Below are 16,408 nucleotides of genomic sequence, written 5' to 3'. Positions count from 1 at the left end.
TGTCAGGCTCTGCTGACAGCTCAGAGCCCGGAGCCCGCTTCAGATTCTGTGTCTCCCTCCTTCTCTCGCCTCTCTCTTACTCACACTCTGTCTCTCTCTGTCTTTCATAAATAAAAGCATTAAAAAAATCGTTTATGAGAGACATCGTGTGGAAAATCACCAGGTCCTGTGAGCAACAAATACGAGGAGTTCAGATGCTAGGATTCTGCATCTGTGAAAGCTCTGTGCACATGACAGGTTGTTGAGATAGGCCTGAGGCTGGAATTGGGGCTTGAACATGAAGGATGTGTAGAAATTGAAAAGATGAAGCAGGCAGAGGTCAACAGAGTGGAAAGTGCCGCATCCGGGGCTCTGAGGGAACATGCTGCTCAGGTTGGGCTGCCTGGTGGGGCAGGGGACTGAGTAGGGTCTCCTGGAGGGATGGCATGAGAACAGATGATGAAGAACGTTAAAAGCCAAATGGCAGAATGAATGTGACCCCGCTGAAATGCTATTGAACCTACTTCTCAAAAAACTCACGCTGGAAAAGTGCTTTATATTTTCTAAAAGGGTTCTGATCCTCTCTAGAATTCTTTTGTCCCTTTCTGGATAAGCAGGGTAAGGCTGTGAGATGTTGAATTATCATTAGCTGGAAGTGGCCCTGCTGGATATGGTACAGCCAAGACCGAAGTACGTGTCCATGCCTCAAATTCAGTTCTTGTCTGTGGACCCTGTGACTTTACTATTGGATTACGTTGAATGAGCTCTTGACTGTTAACCACCGCTCTCACCTACAGAACTGGCAGGTAATAGTGAGTTGGGGTAAGGGGACTAATAGCAATTGACACGAGGCCTCAGTATCAGGGAGCCAAGGAGGAGAGGCGGGGATTGTACTGGACTAGGAGGCACAGACACCTGGAAGTTCACCGTCCATCCTCACCGCTGTAGACACATTACCAGGCAGGCCCAGTGTTGCTACTTGTTGCATATTATCCCTTTCTGGGTTACATTTCCTCCTTCCTGGATGATAGGCTGTTCTACTTTTCTTCCTTGAGGGTTTGTGAGCAGTACTTCCTTCTTTTTTTTTTTCAACGTTTTTTTGTTTTTGTTTTTGTTTTTGTTTTTTGGGACAGAGAGAGACAGAGCATGAACGGGGGAGGGGCAGAGAGAGAGGGAGACACAGAATCGGAAACAGGCTCCAGGCTCTGAGCCATCAGCCCAGAGCCCGACGCGGGGCTCGAACTCACAGACCGCGAGATCGTGACTTGGTTGAAGTCGGACGCTTAACCGACTGCGCCACCCAGGCGCCCCAGTACTTCCTTCTTTATTTGTCTGAAGTCTTTATTTTGCCCTCATTCTACCGTGATAGTTTAGCTAGGTATAGAATTCTCAGCTGACAATTATTTTCTCTAAACATTTTGAAAATATCATCCCAGTGTGTTTTATCTTTGATCGTTCCTCTTGGGAAATTGGCTGGCTACTTAATTGCATTCCTTTGTAGATATTTGACTTTCCTTCCCTAGTTGTTAAGACTATATCTTTGCCTTTGGAGTTCTGTAGCATCGCTATGATATTTCAGAGTACATATTTTCTATTTCTAATTTTTCTGCTTGGGGTTCAATTGGGGGTTTGTACCTTTTGTCAATGTAGGAAAAGCTTTCAGGTACTAGCTCTTCAAATGTTGCTTGGGTTTCATTCTCTCAAATTGTTGGTTCTGGGTCTCCTCGTAGATGTGTGTGAAACTCCTCATCCTATTCCCCGTGCCTTCTAACTTTGTTTCCATTCCTTCCCTTTCTTTGTCTCTGTATATTACATTTTGTGTAACTTTCTCAGCTACTTCATGAATTCTCTTGTTATTCTATTATTTAACTCATCTGTTAAGTTTTCAAATTTCAGTGACCGTATTTTTTTATTTCCAGAAGTTCTATTTGGTTCTTTTTCATATATGCTTCATTTTTATAATGTCTTACTATTTTCTTCTGAGTTCTATTGCTTCTTTTATTTCTTTACTTTAAATATTCCTGTTTTATATTTTCTTCCAAATTGTTCTTTTACCTCAACTTCTGATGCTGATAATTTTTCTCTCTATTGTATCACCTCTCATGGTGGTTTATTTCCTTGTGCATTTGTGATTATTATGGTCTTTTTTATATGAACATGTCTTCAGTAGGGATGGTTTTTTCTCTGAGAATCCCATAAAAGCAGGATTAGGTGAAACCCAGCAAGGTTTTATATCAGTTTCTTCCAGACAACCTGGGACCAATTTTTATGTTAATTACTTGGGTCGGGAGTTCTTGTACCGTCTGTATAATATATACAAGTTTAAGATTTTGTTTCTCAGAGGACACACTTCCTCCACTCCACCCCGTAGCCAAAGACCTTAACAAACTTCCTAGCTGTCTTCTCTGTCGCTGGATAAGTTTTGTTAGGTGTCACCCAACTTAAAGAAAAGCAGAAAAAATGAACACCGAGATTAAAATAAAAAACAAACCTGTGGTCTTACATCTTGAACGAATTGAGCGTATATGCTGAATACCACATGACAACTTTTTAGTATTAAACCTTACTGGTTAGACGTCTGTTGTCACTCGGTACTAAGGACAAACAGCTGCTAACGTACCGCCAAATACATCAGATTTCTTCAGAACAGGATGCATGTATTTAATTCTTTCCCTGGGGTATGTAACGTGACTAATTTTTGTCCTCTTCTGAGGAACCGATCTTTTCTAGAACTGCATTAAAAGGGCTTTTAGTATTTTTGTTCTTCACAGGAACCCCACAGCCATAAAGAGAGGTCATTTGGGCATTAACTTTCTAGAATCCGGGCTGTCATCTTCAGCTGTACTCATGTGAGACCTTGTGAGTGTCATATGCTGGGGTGAGATTATTTATGAACGGGAGAGAGAGAAGAGAAAGAGGTAGTCAATTTCCACCCTGCCACAGCTGAAAACGCAAGTTTCTTGCCAATGACCATGCCTTAGAAACAAGGGAAGAGAAGGGGGTCGAGTCTTGGAGACCATGATTTATATTTTAACAAGATCTCGGGGCTCATGCCGAATGTTTCACTAGCCTACCTTGGGCCTGTGCCAACATCAAGATGAACGCTATCAGCATTGGCTTCCCTTTCAGCAGAAATGGTCACTCACCTTTGGTAAATAGATATTTCCAATTCTACTTTTCAAATAAGGCAACCAGGGTATAGGGGAACAGAAGGCCTTTTCTTAAAACTGTTTAGCAACTGAATGGCCCATGTGGGATTGAGATGCTGGTCTCATTTGCTATCTTTTCTGTGTTCTCTCCTTCTATTTCAGTGACTATGGCCCAAAGTAACTTATAATACGCTGGGGCTAGAAGTTGTAAGACTGCTAAAAAAGAATCAGGAAATTGCTGAAATTTTTCAAGCATATTTCTTTGGTTAACTTATTTTGAAGTTTTTCTCTGTTTTGTATTTTAGCTGCCTTTATAATTTATCAAAGACAGACTCATTGTTTTGGCAAGTCCCCAGCCTGGAAGTCTCCAACAAAAAGCTCCCAGCACTCTGTCTGAATAGGAATTTTTAAATGCATTCTTAGTCTTGAACTCGAAAATGTATTCTCGATGCAACAGTTTGCTGGGAAATTTAACCAATGCCATTTATCATACACTGCTCCAGACAGAGAAAATTTTCATCTCTTCCTTTGTTAGTATCTTTCCTACTACATTATCTTTTAAGAGCTTTGCTTTCCTTTCCTTTCCTTTCCTCTTTTTCTTTCTTTCTTTCTTTCTTTCTTTCTTTCTTTCTTTCTTTCTCTCTTTCTCTCAAAGGCAAGCCATACCTCTTCCATCTTTAAGTTTCTGCAATTCACCATTAGAATGTGTTTCTTTAATCTTTTCGGCAAAATAAAATATTTCTTAATCACTCTTTTCAGAAGTGATCGCTGTTAATTATTAATGTTTTATTTTTACAGTCACCAAAGTATGCTGTAAATGCTGTTTGGAAAGCTTAACATTTTTTTTAGATCACATACAGCTTTCACTTTTCCGAATCATTAAGTGCTCTTACTTTTTTTTTTTAAGCAGGCTACACTTAGTCCATCAAGGATATGACATATATTTAACCAATCACATTACTGAGCATTTGTTTCAAATTATCGTCTAGTGTAAATAATACTGCGATGAGCATCACTTGTGGACATTTAAAGTGATTTCATTGGCAGGGCAGTGGGCTCTTGGCTGTCTCAGCCAGTGTAGCCTGCGACCCTTGACCTTAGTCAAGGTCATGAGTTTGAGCCCCACATTGGGTGTGGAGATAACTTAATGAATGAATGAATGAATGTTTGAATGAATAAAAGAATTTCATTAGGATGACTTCCCAGAAGTAGAATTGCTAAGTCAAGGACTAGGGAACATGAGTTCGCCTCCTAATCACAGACAAATCCTAGAGACATCCAGTATAACAGTGAAAGTTTTCAGGGATTCTCGACTGGTTGCTGTTTTTATGCATCTCGAAAATACCCAGAAAATAGGTCAGAGTATTCAGTGGCCTCTTCCTCCCTTGTTTGCTGCCACAGTGTGTGTACTTCTTATGAACCCAGCCGGGTCCAAAGGAAGCGTGTCTAGTGCTTAGGGCTCTTCGCCACTCTGAGAATATGGTGAATGGCTTTGCCAGCTGTCGATTGGGGGCCGTTGTAATGTGCTGGTGTCATTTAGAAGCACTGCAGCTGTGCTTCTGGAACTTTCCAGTGACTTGCCCCAGGCTGTCTTACCTCCTCTCAGTAGTTAGCGCAGTTCACAAATGAAGGATTCCAGGTTGTCATGTTCCCAGCGATTGTCCGAGGGTTTGAATGTGCAGGGACTTTTACTTCTAAACCGCGGAGTTCTGTAAATCGGAATCATTTGCAGCAAGCAAATTTTTGTAATCAGGTGAAAAAGGATGGACAGAGGCAGAGAACCCAGGTCTTTAAATGTGTAGGTTGTCACTTGATCTGCAGTATATTTTTTTAGGATTTTTTTTTTTTTTTTTTGAGTAACCTCTATGCCTACGGTGGGACTCGAACTCGCCACTCGGAGATCAAGAGTCGCACGCGCCACCAACTGAGCCAGCCTGGCGCCCCAGTTTTATCTGTGATACTAAGCCAGCGGCTGAGGTAGTTTGAAGATGGGTGAATTTGCAGCCAGGAGCCCCACTGGATCCATGCTGTGGCTTCAGCCCAGGCCATCCAGCCATCTGGCTCAATCCTGGTGGTAGTGGTCCGGCCCGTCTTGCCCCCAACAGTGGAGCTACCTCGGGTCGCCAGCTACTGGATAATAATGGTGGGTAGCCTGGCAGTGATACCAAATGGTGATTCCGAATAACATCTCGATTTAGTCCTCTTTTCCGTCCAGCCTAAAATACGTTTGGCTTCTTTTTATGTTAATGAAATGAAACATCGGAGGGGGGCGCCTGGGTGGCTCAGTCGGCGGAGCGTCCGACTCCGGCTCGGGTCATGATCTCACGGTCTGTGGGTTCGAGCCCCGCGTCGGGCTCTGTGCTGATGGCTCGGAGCCCGGAGCCTGCTTCCGATTCTGTGTCTCCCTCTCTCTCTGCCCCTCCCCTGCTCATGCTCTGTCTCTCTCTGTCTCAAAAATAAATTTAAAAAACACTAAAAAAGAAAGAAAGAAAACACTGGGGCACCTGGGTGGCTCAGTCAGTTATGCGTCTGACTTTTTTTTTTTAAGTTTTATTTAGTTCGAGAGAGACAGAGAGTGAGCAGGGAATGGGCAGAGAGACAGAGGGAGAGAGAGATCCCAAGCAGGCTCCGCACTGCCAGCGTGGAGCCCGACGTGGGGCTCAAACTCACGAACAGCGAGATCATGACCGGAGCCGAAACCAAGAGTCGGTGGCCCGACCGACTGAGCCATCCAGGCGCCCCCAGCGTCCCAAGTTTTGATTTCGGCTCAGGTCACGATCTCGTGTGAAATCGAGCCCCGCTGGGGATCCTCTCTCTCCGTCTCTCCCTGCCCCTCCCCGACTCATGGTCCTTCTCTCTCTCAAGATAAATAAAAAACATTAAAAAGGAAAGAATCTCTAAGAATAAATAAATGAATAAAATAATGAAATAAACATCACAAGCGCAGGTGCTCTGGAGAACACCTACTGTCGTTTGAGCTCCCCAGTGGTAAATGCCAAATATTCCTCTTTGCCGTTCCCAGATTTGGGGTTAGGAAAGGATGGGCCTTTCAAATTTGTTCTGTTACACGCTTTTAACAAAGGAGAAGACGGCTTCCCCAAACCTCTGAGCACCGCTGCACTAAATGGTTTCTCACTTGAGGAGCAGCATTGCCTGTCGATCTGGGAGGTCTGAGGTCATTTAACTGTTGCTCAAAAAAGGAACCAGTCTCTCTGCTTGTTAACAATAAATATATAAATGGAACGAATGCGTATTTGCCCATTTTTGTGAAAAGGTCAGAAGCCACGAGCAGCTGGTAAAAGACAGAAGGTATCATTTGTTAAGCAGATCAGCCATGTTCCCCACGTGAAAGCGAACGAGTTTCTTTTTTTTTTTTTTTTAATTTTTTTTTTCAACGTTTATTTATTTTTTGGGACAGAGAGAGACAGAGCATGAATGGGGGAGGGGCAGAGAGAGAGGGAGACACAGAATCGGAAACAGGCTCCAGGCTCTGAGCCATCAGCCCAGAGCCCGACGTGGGGCTCGAACTCACGGACCGCGAGATCGTGACCTGGCTGAAGTCAGACGCTTAACCGACTGCACCACCCAGGCGCCCCGCGAACGAGTTTCTTAATACAGCCTGTATTCTCTGCTCGTGACAACGGGGACTCAGCCAGCAGTGTTGTTCTGTCCCTTAACATCTGAAATATTAAGGGAGAGAATAACACTGCACTGGACAGCAAATGGCTGCACGTTTTGGCCAGTGCGAATCGTCTAAATTTGACTAACTAAATGGATTACAGTATTTTTATCTCTAAACCCATTAGGATTTCGAAGCATCGGTCAGCAGTTCAGTTTCTAAAATACTGTCTTCTTTATTTAGAAACTCCACCTCTGACCTTTTAGGCAATACAGCTGTGTTTCCATAGGACAGGAGAGAAGGGGCTGTGTGGAGCAACCACCGAGCTGTGAAGTCATGCTTGAGCATACACACGCAGGCCTGTGCGGATTCATTTGGGGAGATTCCCAAGGGTTGGTCAAGGAAATTCTCAAGTTTAAATGCAGCCTTTCTGATTGACAGTGAAAGTGGTCCAGACCCTTATTCAACGATGGCTGCGATTTACAGCCTCAGGCCCTTGTGGTCCTGCTGGACTTTTTTAGAATATTTTCTCTAAATTCTGTGACTGACTCATAAAAAAAAAATCCTCTGAACTTCTGCCCTACGGTCATGTCGCTATAAGATGCGCTGGCTTGTATTCTTAGAACGAGAGCTTTAATTGAATTGCAAGATACAGCGTATGGTCTGGTTTGGGAAGGAAGTATCTCTTTAAGATAATAGTCGCTATTTTTAGACTGACTTACACAGAGATAGAAACAAGGACGCTTCTGATCTTCATTTAGGCTTAGTCTGGGAGATACCCTCTTAAAATTTCTAGCTACTTAACCGGTTACTCCAGATAAGTTTTTGAAAGCACGTTTAAACATATTTTTTTAAATGTATTTATAATCATGAGTAACTGACCCGACTCTAGTTTTAGAGAGATGCTTTTTTAAAAAAATTTTTTTTAATGTTTATTTATTTTTGAGACAGAGCATGAGTGGGGGAGGGGCAGGGAGAGAGGGAGACACAGAATCCGAAACAGGCTCCGGGCTCTGAGCTGTCAGCACAGAGCCCGACGCGGGGCTCGAACCCACAAACCGTGAGATCATGACCCGAGCCGCCGGAGTCGGACGCTTAACCAACTGAGCCACCCAGGCGCCCCTAAGAGAGAGACTCTTAAGTTCCATTGCAAAACAAACCCAACAAAATAAACCTATCAAAAATAGATTTTCCATAGTAAAACTTGGTCGGAACGATGGCACATGCCCGGGCCCGGGATTCCATAAGTGGGAATTAATTCCAAGCAGCTGGTTGCTGGGATTGAGAAGAATGGGTTTATTGTCCGGAAGCTTGATTCTGTGTGTGTGTGTGTGTGTGTGTGTGTGTGTGTGTGTGTGTGTGCGCGCGCGCACATGTGTGTACGTACATACTTACGCGTGGAAAAAAATAATAATAAAAAAAAATAAAAATTCACCAGGGGCGCCTGGGTGGCTCAGTCGGTTGAGCATCCGACTCTTGGTTTCAGCTCAGGTCATGATCTCATGGTTCATGGGTTCAAGCGCGGCAACGGGCCCCGTGCTGACGGTGCGGAGCCTGCTTGGGATTCTCTCTCTCCCTTTCGCTCTCTGCCCCTCCCCTGCTCGCTCTCTATCCCTCCCTCTCTCAAAATAAATATTGAAAAAAAATAAATAAAAATTCACCAAGGTAGAATAATTTCTCCAAAATAAAGGGGACTCCATCTGGCTTACAAAGGAGGGGAGGAAACACCACCCCGTGCCCCTGCCTTGAATTTTTGAGAAAGGTATGTAAAGGAAATAGAGACTTTTTTAGAAGTTTGAGGTCTACCTGGGAATTTCCTCGGTTCTTTTTTTTTTTTTTTTTTTTCACATTCACAACAAGATGATAAATGATAAAAACCCTTAAGTAATTGAAAGAGTTAAAAGGATTTTTGTGTCAGAAGCGTTCGGGGGACAGATGGCACGCACGTAGGTGGGAAAGCTATTATCTACACAGAGGAGGGCTAGTGTCTATTGGAAGGGATTTTTGAGGGTGGCCAGGATCTTCACATTTGGGGGACCAGCTTAAAATATTTACTAGTGGACACAGAAGCAGACGCCGGAGCGTATGGTCAGGAAGGGAGTTAACAGGGTGCCGACAAAGAGGAAGAACGTGGCAGTCGAAGTAACCAAGGGAACGCGAGACGTGGAGAAAATGGTGTTGAGATCCCTCGAAGCCCTGAGAAACTACAAAGCCCCTGGTAATAGGGAAATCGGTTTGGAAAGACTCATCCTGTTAACCTTCGTTTGAGAAGACAATAAAGGAAGCAAGCTCTGAATGAGCACCTTGGGCCTTGACCAATGCGCAGATGAGTGAAATGTGTCAAGGAAGTGGAAACTCAGGTGGAGCCTTCAAGTCACAGAGGCAGGAAGCCATAAAGGACCGCGCGAGGCCACAAGTCTGAGAGTGGGCGGGGCCAGCCGTCAGACCGAAAGTGGGGCATGGCTTTTGCAGTTGAACGTGTCCGTGTTCTCTTTCGTCCTTTTTGAAAACCGTGGGGTTTAGTTAACACCAAGCAAAATGGAAAACAAACGGGAACGTTCCCTGGGTTTTGCTGGAACAGGGCCCTCTTCCTGGTGGGTTTTTGGCCCCGAGTAGCAGTGGTCGTGTCACCTGCAGGCCAAGCCACCTCTTTGTCTGCGGGGGCGTGGGGGGGGGGCGGGGAGTGTTTCCCCGCACGAACCTCAGGCTGCGTTAGAGATTCGTGAGGTCATATTGCTTAAGACATCTCGAAAGTGCTAGATGAATCCAAGGTGGGATCACCAGCGTAACAATTGGCGGTGCTTGTGGATGATTTCCCAGTTTACAGACATTCTTGTTTGAACTTTAAAATAATAATAATCATTATTATTATTATATTATATATAATATTTAAAATAATTATTATTATATCGATTCTGTAATTCATCAGTGATTGCCCCTTTCTGGCAAGTGTGTGATTGACCAAAACGTGAATTAGAAAAGAGAAACAAAGGGGCGCCTGGGTGGCTCAGTCAGTTGGGCATCGGACTTCGGCTCAGGTCGTGATCTCACAGCTCGTGAGTTCGAGCCCCGCGTTGGGCTCTGTGCTGACAGCTCAGTCCGGAGCCTGCTTTGGAGTCTGTGTCTCCCTCTCTCTCTGCCCCTCCCCTGCTCATGCTCTGTCTCTCTCTCTCAAAAATGAAAAATAAACATTTGGGGCGCCTTGGTGGCTCAGTCGGTTAAGCGTCTGACTTCGGCTCAGGTCATGATCTCACAGTCCGTGAGTTCGAGCCCCGTGTCGGGCTCTGTGCTGACAGCTCAGAGCCTGGAGCCTGTTTCAGATTCTGTGTCTCCCTCTCTCTGACCCTCCCCCGTTCATGCTCTGTCTCTTTCTGTCTCAAAAATAAATAAACGTTAAAAAAATTTTTTTTAATTAAAAAAATAAACATTAAAAAAAATTTTTTTTTAATGTATGAATTTTATTATTGATTATTTAGGAGAAAATCAATGCAGTAGAATACAAAATAGCACATACATGTACATATACAGACAAAAACACAAAGAGGGTGCCACATTTACTGCTTCTTTAAACTGTATACTTTAAAAAAGTTTTTTTTTTTTTTAATTTTTTTTTTCAACGTTTTTTTATTTATTTTTGGGACAGAGAGAGACAGAGCATGAACGGAGGAGGGGCCTAGAGAGAGGGAGACACAGAATCGGAAACAGGCTCCAGGCTCGGAGCCATCAGCCCAGAGCCTGACGCGGGGCTCGAACTCACCGACCGCGAGATCGTGACCTGGCTGAAGTCGGACGCTTAACCGACTGCGCCACCCAGGCGCCCCTAAAAAAGTTTTTTTTTAACGTGTATTTTTGAGAGAGAGACAGAGCACCAGCGGGGGAGGGGCAGAGAGAGAGGGAGACACAGAATCAATCAGAAGCAGGCTCCAGGCTCCTAGCTGTCAGCACAGAGCCGGATGCAGGGCTCGAACTCACAAACTGTGAGATCATGATCTGAGCCAAAGCCGGGCACTCAACCGACTGAGCCACCCAGGTGCCCCTAAACTGTATACTTTATATACTAAAAGTAAATACCTGGGCACCTCCATGGTTCAGTCAGTGAAGCATGCGACTCTTGATCTCTGGGTTGTGAGTTCAAGCCCCATGTTGGGCGTAGACATTACTTAAAAAATTTTTTTTAAGTAAAAATGATCACCAACTTTGTGGTGAGTTTTAGAAAAGGCCCATATACATATAGATCAGTGGTTCATATGCCTTTTTAATTCATGAACTCCATTGAGAATTGAGTTAAAAAAATTACGGATTCCCCCATCCCCTCCTCAAAAAACTATATAGATCAATATAGATATATAGAGAAGCAAGTTCCCACAAGGGCCGTCTAGGTGACATAAATGCGTCAACTGGGCCAAGTGCAGACAATACAGAATGGCGGTGCTTGTGTTGAACTAGCAAGTAATGCCAAGTTAAGACAATAGAGAATGGTAGGGCTTGTGAGAAACTAGGGTTCACATCCTTACCTAAGCCAAATTCAAATTCTCAACAATTTCTAGAAAATAACACCTGCTACATATAACACACTTGAGGTCAGTTTGACTGCAGATCCCTCCGGTTTGCGGTCCAAGGCCCTTTACTGTATTCATTAAACATGGGGGTGTTCTCATTTTTTGGCCCCAAGGCACGTCAGCAAGCTCAAGTACGTCACCAAATGGCCGAGGACAGCAGAGCTGATTACTCGTCAATTCTCCAGAAATTCAACCACGAGCAGCACGAATATTACCATACTCACATCCCCAACATATTTCAGGTAAGTGATTCGGACCTCCCGAGGTGGCCTTGCTTTGAGAGCCACGTGGCCTTGGAATCACGATGGCTGGGCTTATATGCTGAGTATTTATATAGAGTTCTAAATTTCCTGGCACTGAAGCCATTTTTTAAAGCGTCCGGATCAAGCCTTGACTGGCACCAAGGTGAACTAGAACATTAACCTCAAGGTTGATCAGTTGGCCTTTCCCGACGTCCTCGGTTGGTACCTGCAGCCTTTCTTGGCCAGTTTGAGAATTTGCAATTCTTAGATTAGTGCCCTTTTCGCTGAAAGGACAGTTGTGGTTCTGAAATGCCAACTTAACCTGAGGAGTCCTAGCGGAATGCCTAAGGTTGTAGGATTTGAACAAAGGACAGAACTTTTCTCTGGATTGTTTCTCTTTGGGCTACTTTAGGTTGTCGGAAATGGCGTGAAGAAAGATGCATACGTGTTCTCCCGCTTTGGGACTCTTTTATGACTTGCGTGCAGTTGTAGGGAACATAACAAGTATTTGTGTCTTAGTGTCTACGCACGAAAGGCACTTGAGTTTGGGGTTCTCAATGAAGCTGGAATGGAATCCTATAAAGTATAGTAAAACCTTGGTGTGCGAGCATAATTCATTCCAGAAGCGTGCTTGCAATCCAAAGCACTCGTGTATCAAAGCGAGTTTTAGGAACCATTGGCTCAGTTGCGATCCTGTGACACTCGGCATCGTGTACTACTTGTTTGCAAGGCGTCGCTCGTTTATCAAGTTAAAGTTTATTAGAGATGTTTGCTTGTCTCGTGGAACACGTGCAGGACAAAGTTACTCGCAATCCAAGGTTTTACTGGATACATTTGGGCAGCCTGACGATTCATAGGATAACGTGTACAGCTGGTGAACGTGGAGGCAATGATTACAATGGTTGTCTAGCTCGAACCCTGTCGATGGACCTGTTTCCCTCCTGGACTGTTTGCTAGAGGTAACCGCGCCACTGAAGGCAACTCCCGTAAGTAAGAATGGACTACGTTAATTTCATACAAAATCTCATGTTGCAGAAAATACAGGAGATGGAGGAAAGGAGGATACTGAGGATTGGGGAGTCAATGAAGACCTACGCAGAAGTTGATCGGCAGGTGATTCCGATCATTGGGAAATGCTTGGATGAAATAGTAAAGGCGGCCGAATCGATTGATCAGAAGAACGTAAGTATTGTAGCTTGGACTTAACTTACAACCAAGTATCTCTGGTTCCACCATTTCTTCGCCACCGTCTCCAGCGACCTCACTGGGTCATCTCGCGGTGGGGAGTTGCTTCCCGTGATCACCAGTACTTTGAGCAGCCGTTACACCGCTTTCGAGTGTTCTCTTCATCCCTCAGGGTTTTGGATTCAGCTCTCAAACTTCTTTTGTGGGAGACACAGATCAGTCTGAGACATCGCAGAATTAAATGGCTTTCTTGTCAGTTGGCTGAATAACCCCCCACATCGGGATCTGGTTCTTAAAGGCACTACTGACGTTTCGGGCCAGGTAGTTCTTTATCGTAGGGGCCCGTCGTGAGCACTAAAGGGTGTTCAGAAGCATCCCTGGTTTCTACCCACCAAATGCCGGAAGCACCCCTTCCCAAGTTGTAATGGTCACAACGGTCTCTAGACGTTGCGAAATGTCCCCTACAGGGCAACACCGTCTCCGTCTGAGAACACTGCTTAGGGCCAGTGTCATTCGTTTGGATTCCTTTCCTAGGAACCTGTTTTCCCTCAATAAAAGTATCAACTAGAACACCAGCATAGGCTTTTACAAACATTCATTAATTTACAAAACCAAGTATTGAACAAAAAGCGATGTCGTAAGTCTTCCTTGTCATAGGAGTGTCTTAAAATGAGTCCAGGCGAGGGATCAAAGCCGTCTTTTCTGTATGAACATATCTCAGCATGTAGATTTTTCATTGCTCTGAGAATATGTGTGTTACCATTTAAGGCCATGCGTGTAAAAAAACAAAAAACTCTCGTCAATCCAAAGTGCAGAAATACTTCCAAATGTGTTAAATGGTAAGTGTTTTTAGGGGGAATAGTTCCAGTAGCAGGCATATTTTTTTCATGTTAGGATTCCTCGACCTCTGTTTTAGTAAATCTGTTTGCCAAGAGCCCTCTTCTTCGGGGATTTCAGCCAACTTTTGGGGGGAAAATTACTGATGCTTCTGAATTAATGGCGTTTCCCTCACAGAACTACGTTGTGCCCACATGGAGTCACAAGTGATCAAACCAGCCTTTCCTGAAGCTGAAAATTTCTTTATTTGATGGTGGTTTTCTTTATCTCCTTTAAGCATCTGAAGGGAAAGACAGTTTAGACACACGTGACTGGGCTTGCGTCCACGCAGTCAAGTTTTTCTTTCTTTTTTTTTTTTTTTCAATATATGAAATTTATTGTCAAATTGGTTTCCATGCAGTCAAGTTTTTCCATGCAGCGAGTGCCTGGTTCATTTCCTTACTGCCATTGCTTTATCAATTTCATACATCTCGGTTTTGGTAAAAGTGTGTTGGTGGCTCATCGATGCCTGGCTCAGAGAGGGAAATCAAGTCTCCGTGAGGCTTTGTCTAATCTCCCTATTTAAAATGTCAACGGTCACCAATAAAATACTGTGGGGAGGGACCTTTTAAAGGGAAATAGTAATGGGGCGCCTGGGTGACTCAGTCCGACTTCGGCTCAGGTCATGATCTCGCGGCTCATGAGTTCGAGCCCCGCATGAGGCTCTGTGCTCGGAGCCTGGAACCTGCTTCCGATTCTGTGTCTCCCTCTCTCTCTGCCCCTCCCCACCCCTCTCTTTCTCTCTCTCTCAAAAATGATAAACATTAAAAAACTTTTTAGAAGTGGGGTCAGTTCTTGACTTTTTTCCTTAGCTTCATTACTTCTGGCATTGATGAAAATCTGAAACAAGCCTGGTTTAAATTTCTTATAGTAAGAAGCTTGGAAATTTCTTTTTCCTTGAAATTTCCTTGAAATTTATCAGATCATGTCTGAAGGATGGGTTTCCCTTTATAGGTTTTATCTAAGAAATTGTGAGTCCCCTGGATTTATAGGCTATTTCTCCCATTATGGGATCCTTGTTTTCCATTATATCACTGATAATTCTTTCTCACCTGTGACCTTTATGTTGCTAAATCCAAGGGTCTTTCTTTCTTTCTTTCTTTCTTTCTTTCTTTTAATGTTTGTTTATTTTTGAGAGTGAGAGAGACAGAGCATGAGCAGGGAAGGGCAGAGAGGGAGACACAGAATCCAAAGCAGGCTCCAGGCTCTGAGCTGTCAGCACAGAGCCCGATGCAGGGCTTGAACCTAGAAGCCGTGAGATCACGGCCTGAGCCGAAGTCGGACGCTCAGCCTACTGAGCCACGCAGGCGCCCCTCCGAGGGTCTTTTCTAGGTCTTCATTCAAGTTCTTATTCAAGTCCTTGAAGTATTAGGAGCACCGGCGCCCACTTGGCCCCCCCCCCCCCCACTTACTCTTCCTTTACGTGATTCCCAGGAAACCATAACGTGATGGGTTTTCCTCACTGCCTCAGTCTCCTTTGCTTATTCGTGTTTTTCTTTCTTCTTACCATTGAAGGGGAAGTACCCCCGGGCTTTGATCTCGGATCTCTGAACTCTGCCCATTGACTCCTTGGAGCAATCCGTAGACTCTTGGAGTGTTAAGTCCCATCTCAAGTATGAATCACACATGTTACGATCCCAGCCTGGACTCTCCCCTCCACCGCAGGTTCATTCATTCAGTTGCCCAGTGGCTTCTCCTCTTGGAAGTCCAGTATGTTCCTCAAGCTTAGTGTATCCAAAATGGAGCTCCAGACCTGTCTGGCCACACCCGCGCCTTCCGGGGTCCGCACTGCCTCCGTTACGGCATTTCTGTCCTTCCAGTGATGTGTATCTTGGAATCATCTTTGATGCCCGCCCCCCCCCCCCCCACTTCTGACACCTGCTTCAACTTATCAGTCCATCCTGCTGGCTTTCCCTTCAGAACCCGCACCCTTCTCACCACCTCTCCTGATCCAAGATCTCCATCACCTCGGATTGGGCAGGACGAGCCCGGATGACTGCAGGAGACCTCTAACTAGTCTTCCACCTTTGTCCCCCACCCCCGTTCATTCTTAACACAGAGACCAGAGGGTTCTTTTTTTTTTTTTTTTTTTTTTTCTTTTTAACAATAAGCCAGGTCACATGTCTCCTCTGCTCAGGGCCCTCACAGGGCTTCTGTCTCCCGGAAAAAATCAAAGCCACTGGGGCCTCGACGCCCTGAACCATCTGGAACGCCCTCCCTCCCCATTTATCCGTCCCACGTCGCCTAGTCTCTGTTCTCCCCAATGCGGTCTTCCTCGTGAGCTCAAAAGGATGCTCCTACCTTGCTGTTCCTCTGCCTGGAATGTCACCTGCCTGGCTTACTCCCTCAACCTTCGGTGTTCCTTGAATGAATGCTTCAATTTGCTTTTTTTTTTTTTTTTTTTTTTTTTGAGAATTCAAGCGTGAGATATTCCTTAATCCCTGTATATCACCTCTCCTTGCACATTGCTTTCCGCCTGCCCTGTTCTCGCAGCGTGTTTCAAGTTTATCTTCTTCGGCAGATTCGGCTCTTAGCACAGTCACGTGTGGTCCTGCTGCTTTGATCTTTGCTGTTTCTGTCGCCCTTTTTCCTTTTATCACACGCTCTCGCTCTCCGCCTGTTCATGTTTGGCCGCTGTTACACCCTCCGAAGCCCATGTTCTTTCCCTCAAGCCCACCACCTTGTTGTTTTTATTTCTAAAACCAGCACCGTTCCTGGCACACGTCTGGATCTGCCCACTCGCTCGCAAGTGCCGGGCACAGTTCTAAAGTCGGAGACGGACCGTAGCAAAGTCAACGA

The 16,408-nt window shown here is 44.8% G+C and overlaps 1 protein-coding gene across 10 annotated transcripts in view; it reads left to right on the top strand.

Annotated features, from left to right (window-relative positions):
• Positions 1–16,408, top strand: part of FNBP1 (formin binding protein 1) — a 143,084-nt gene that overhangs the window by 95,300 nt on the left and 31,376 nt on the right. For all 10 annotated transcript variants that reach the window (XM_047831302.1, XM_047831308.1, XM_047831307.1 and 7 more), the window contains 2 exons: positions 11,420–11,548; positions 12,584–12,730. In XM_047831302.1, coding sequence (XP_047687258.1) covers positions 11,420–11,548; positions 12,584–12,730 — 276 coding nt within the window. The remainder of the gene's footprint in view (positions 1–11,419; positions 11,549–12,583; positions 12,731–16,408) is intronic.

The sequence above is a fragment of the Prionailurus viverrinus genome, chromosome D4 (assembly GCF_022837055.1).
Source record: "Prionailurus viverrinus isolate Anna chromosome D4, UM_Priviv_1.0, whole genome shotgun sequence".
NCBI lineage: Eukaryota > Metazoa > Chordata > Mammalia > Carnivora > Felidae > Prionailurus > Prionailurus viverrinus.
This window is presented reverse-complemented; position numbering and strand designations above follow the sequence as displayed.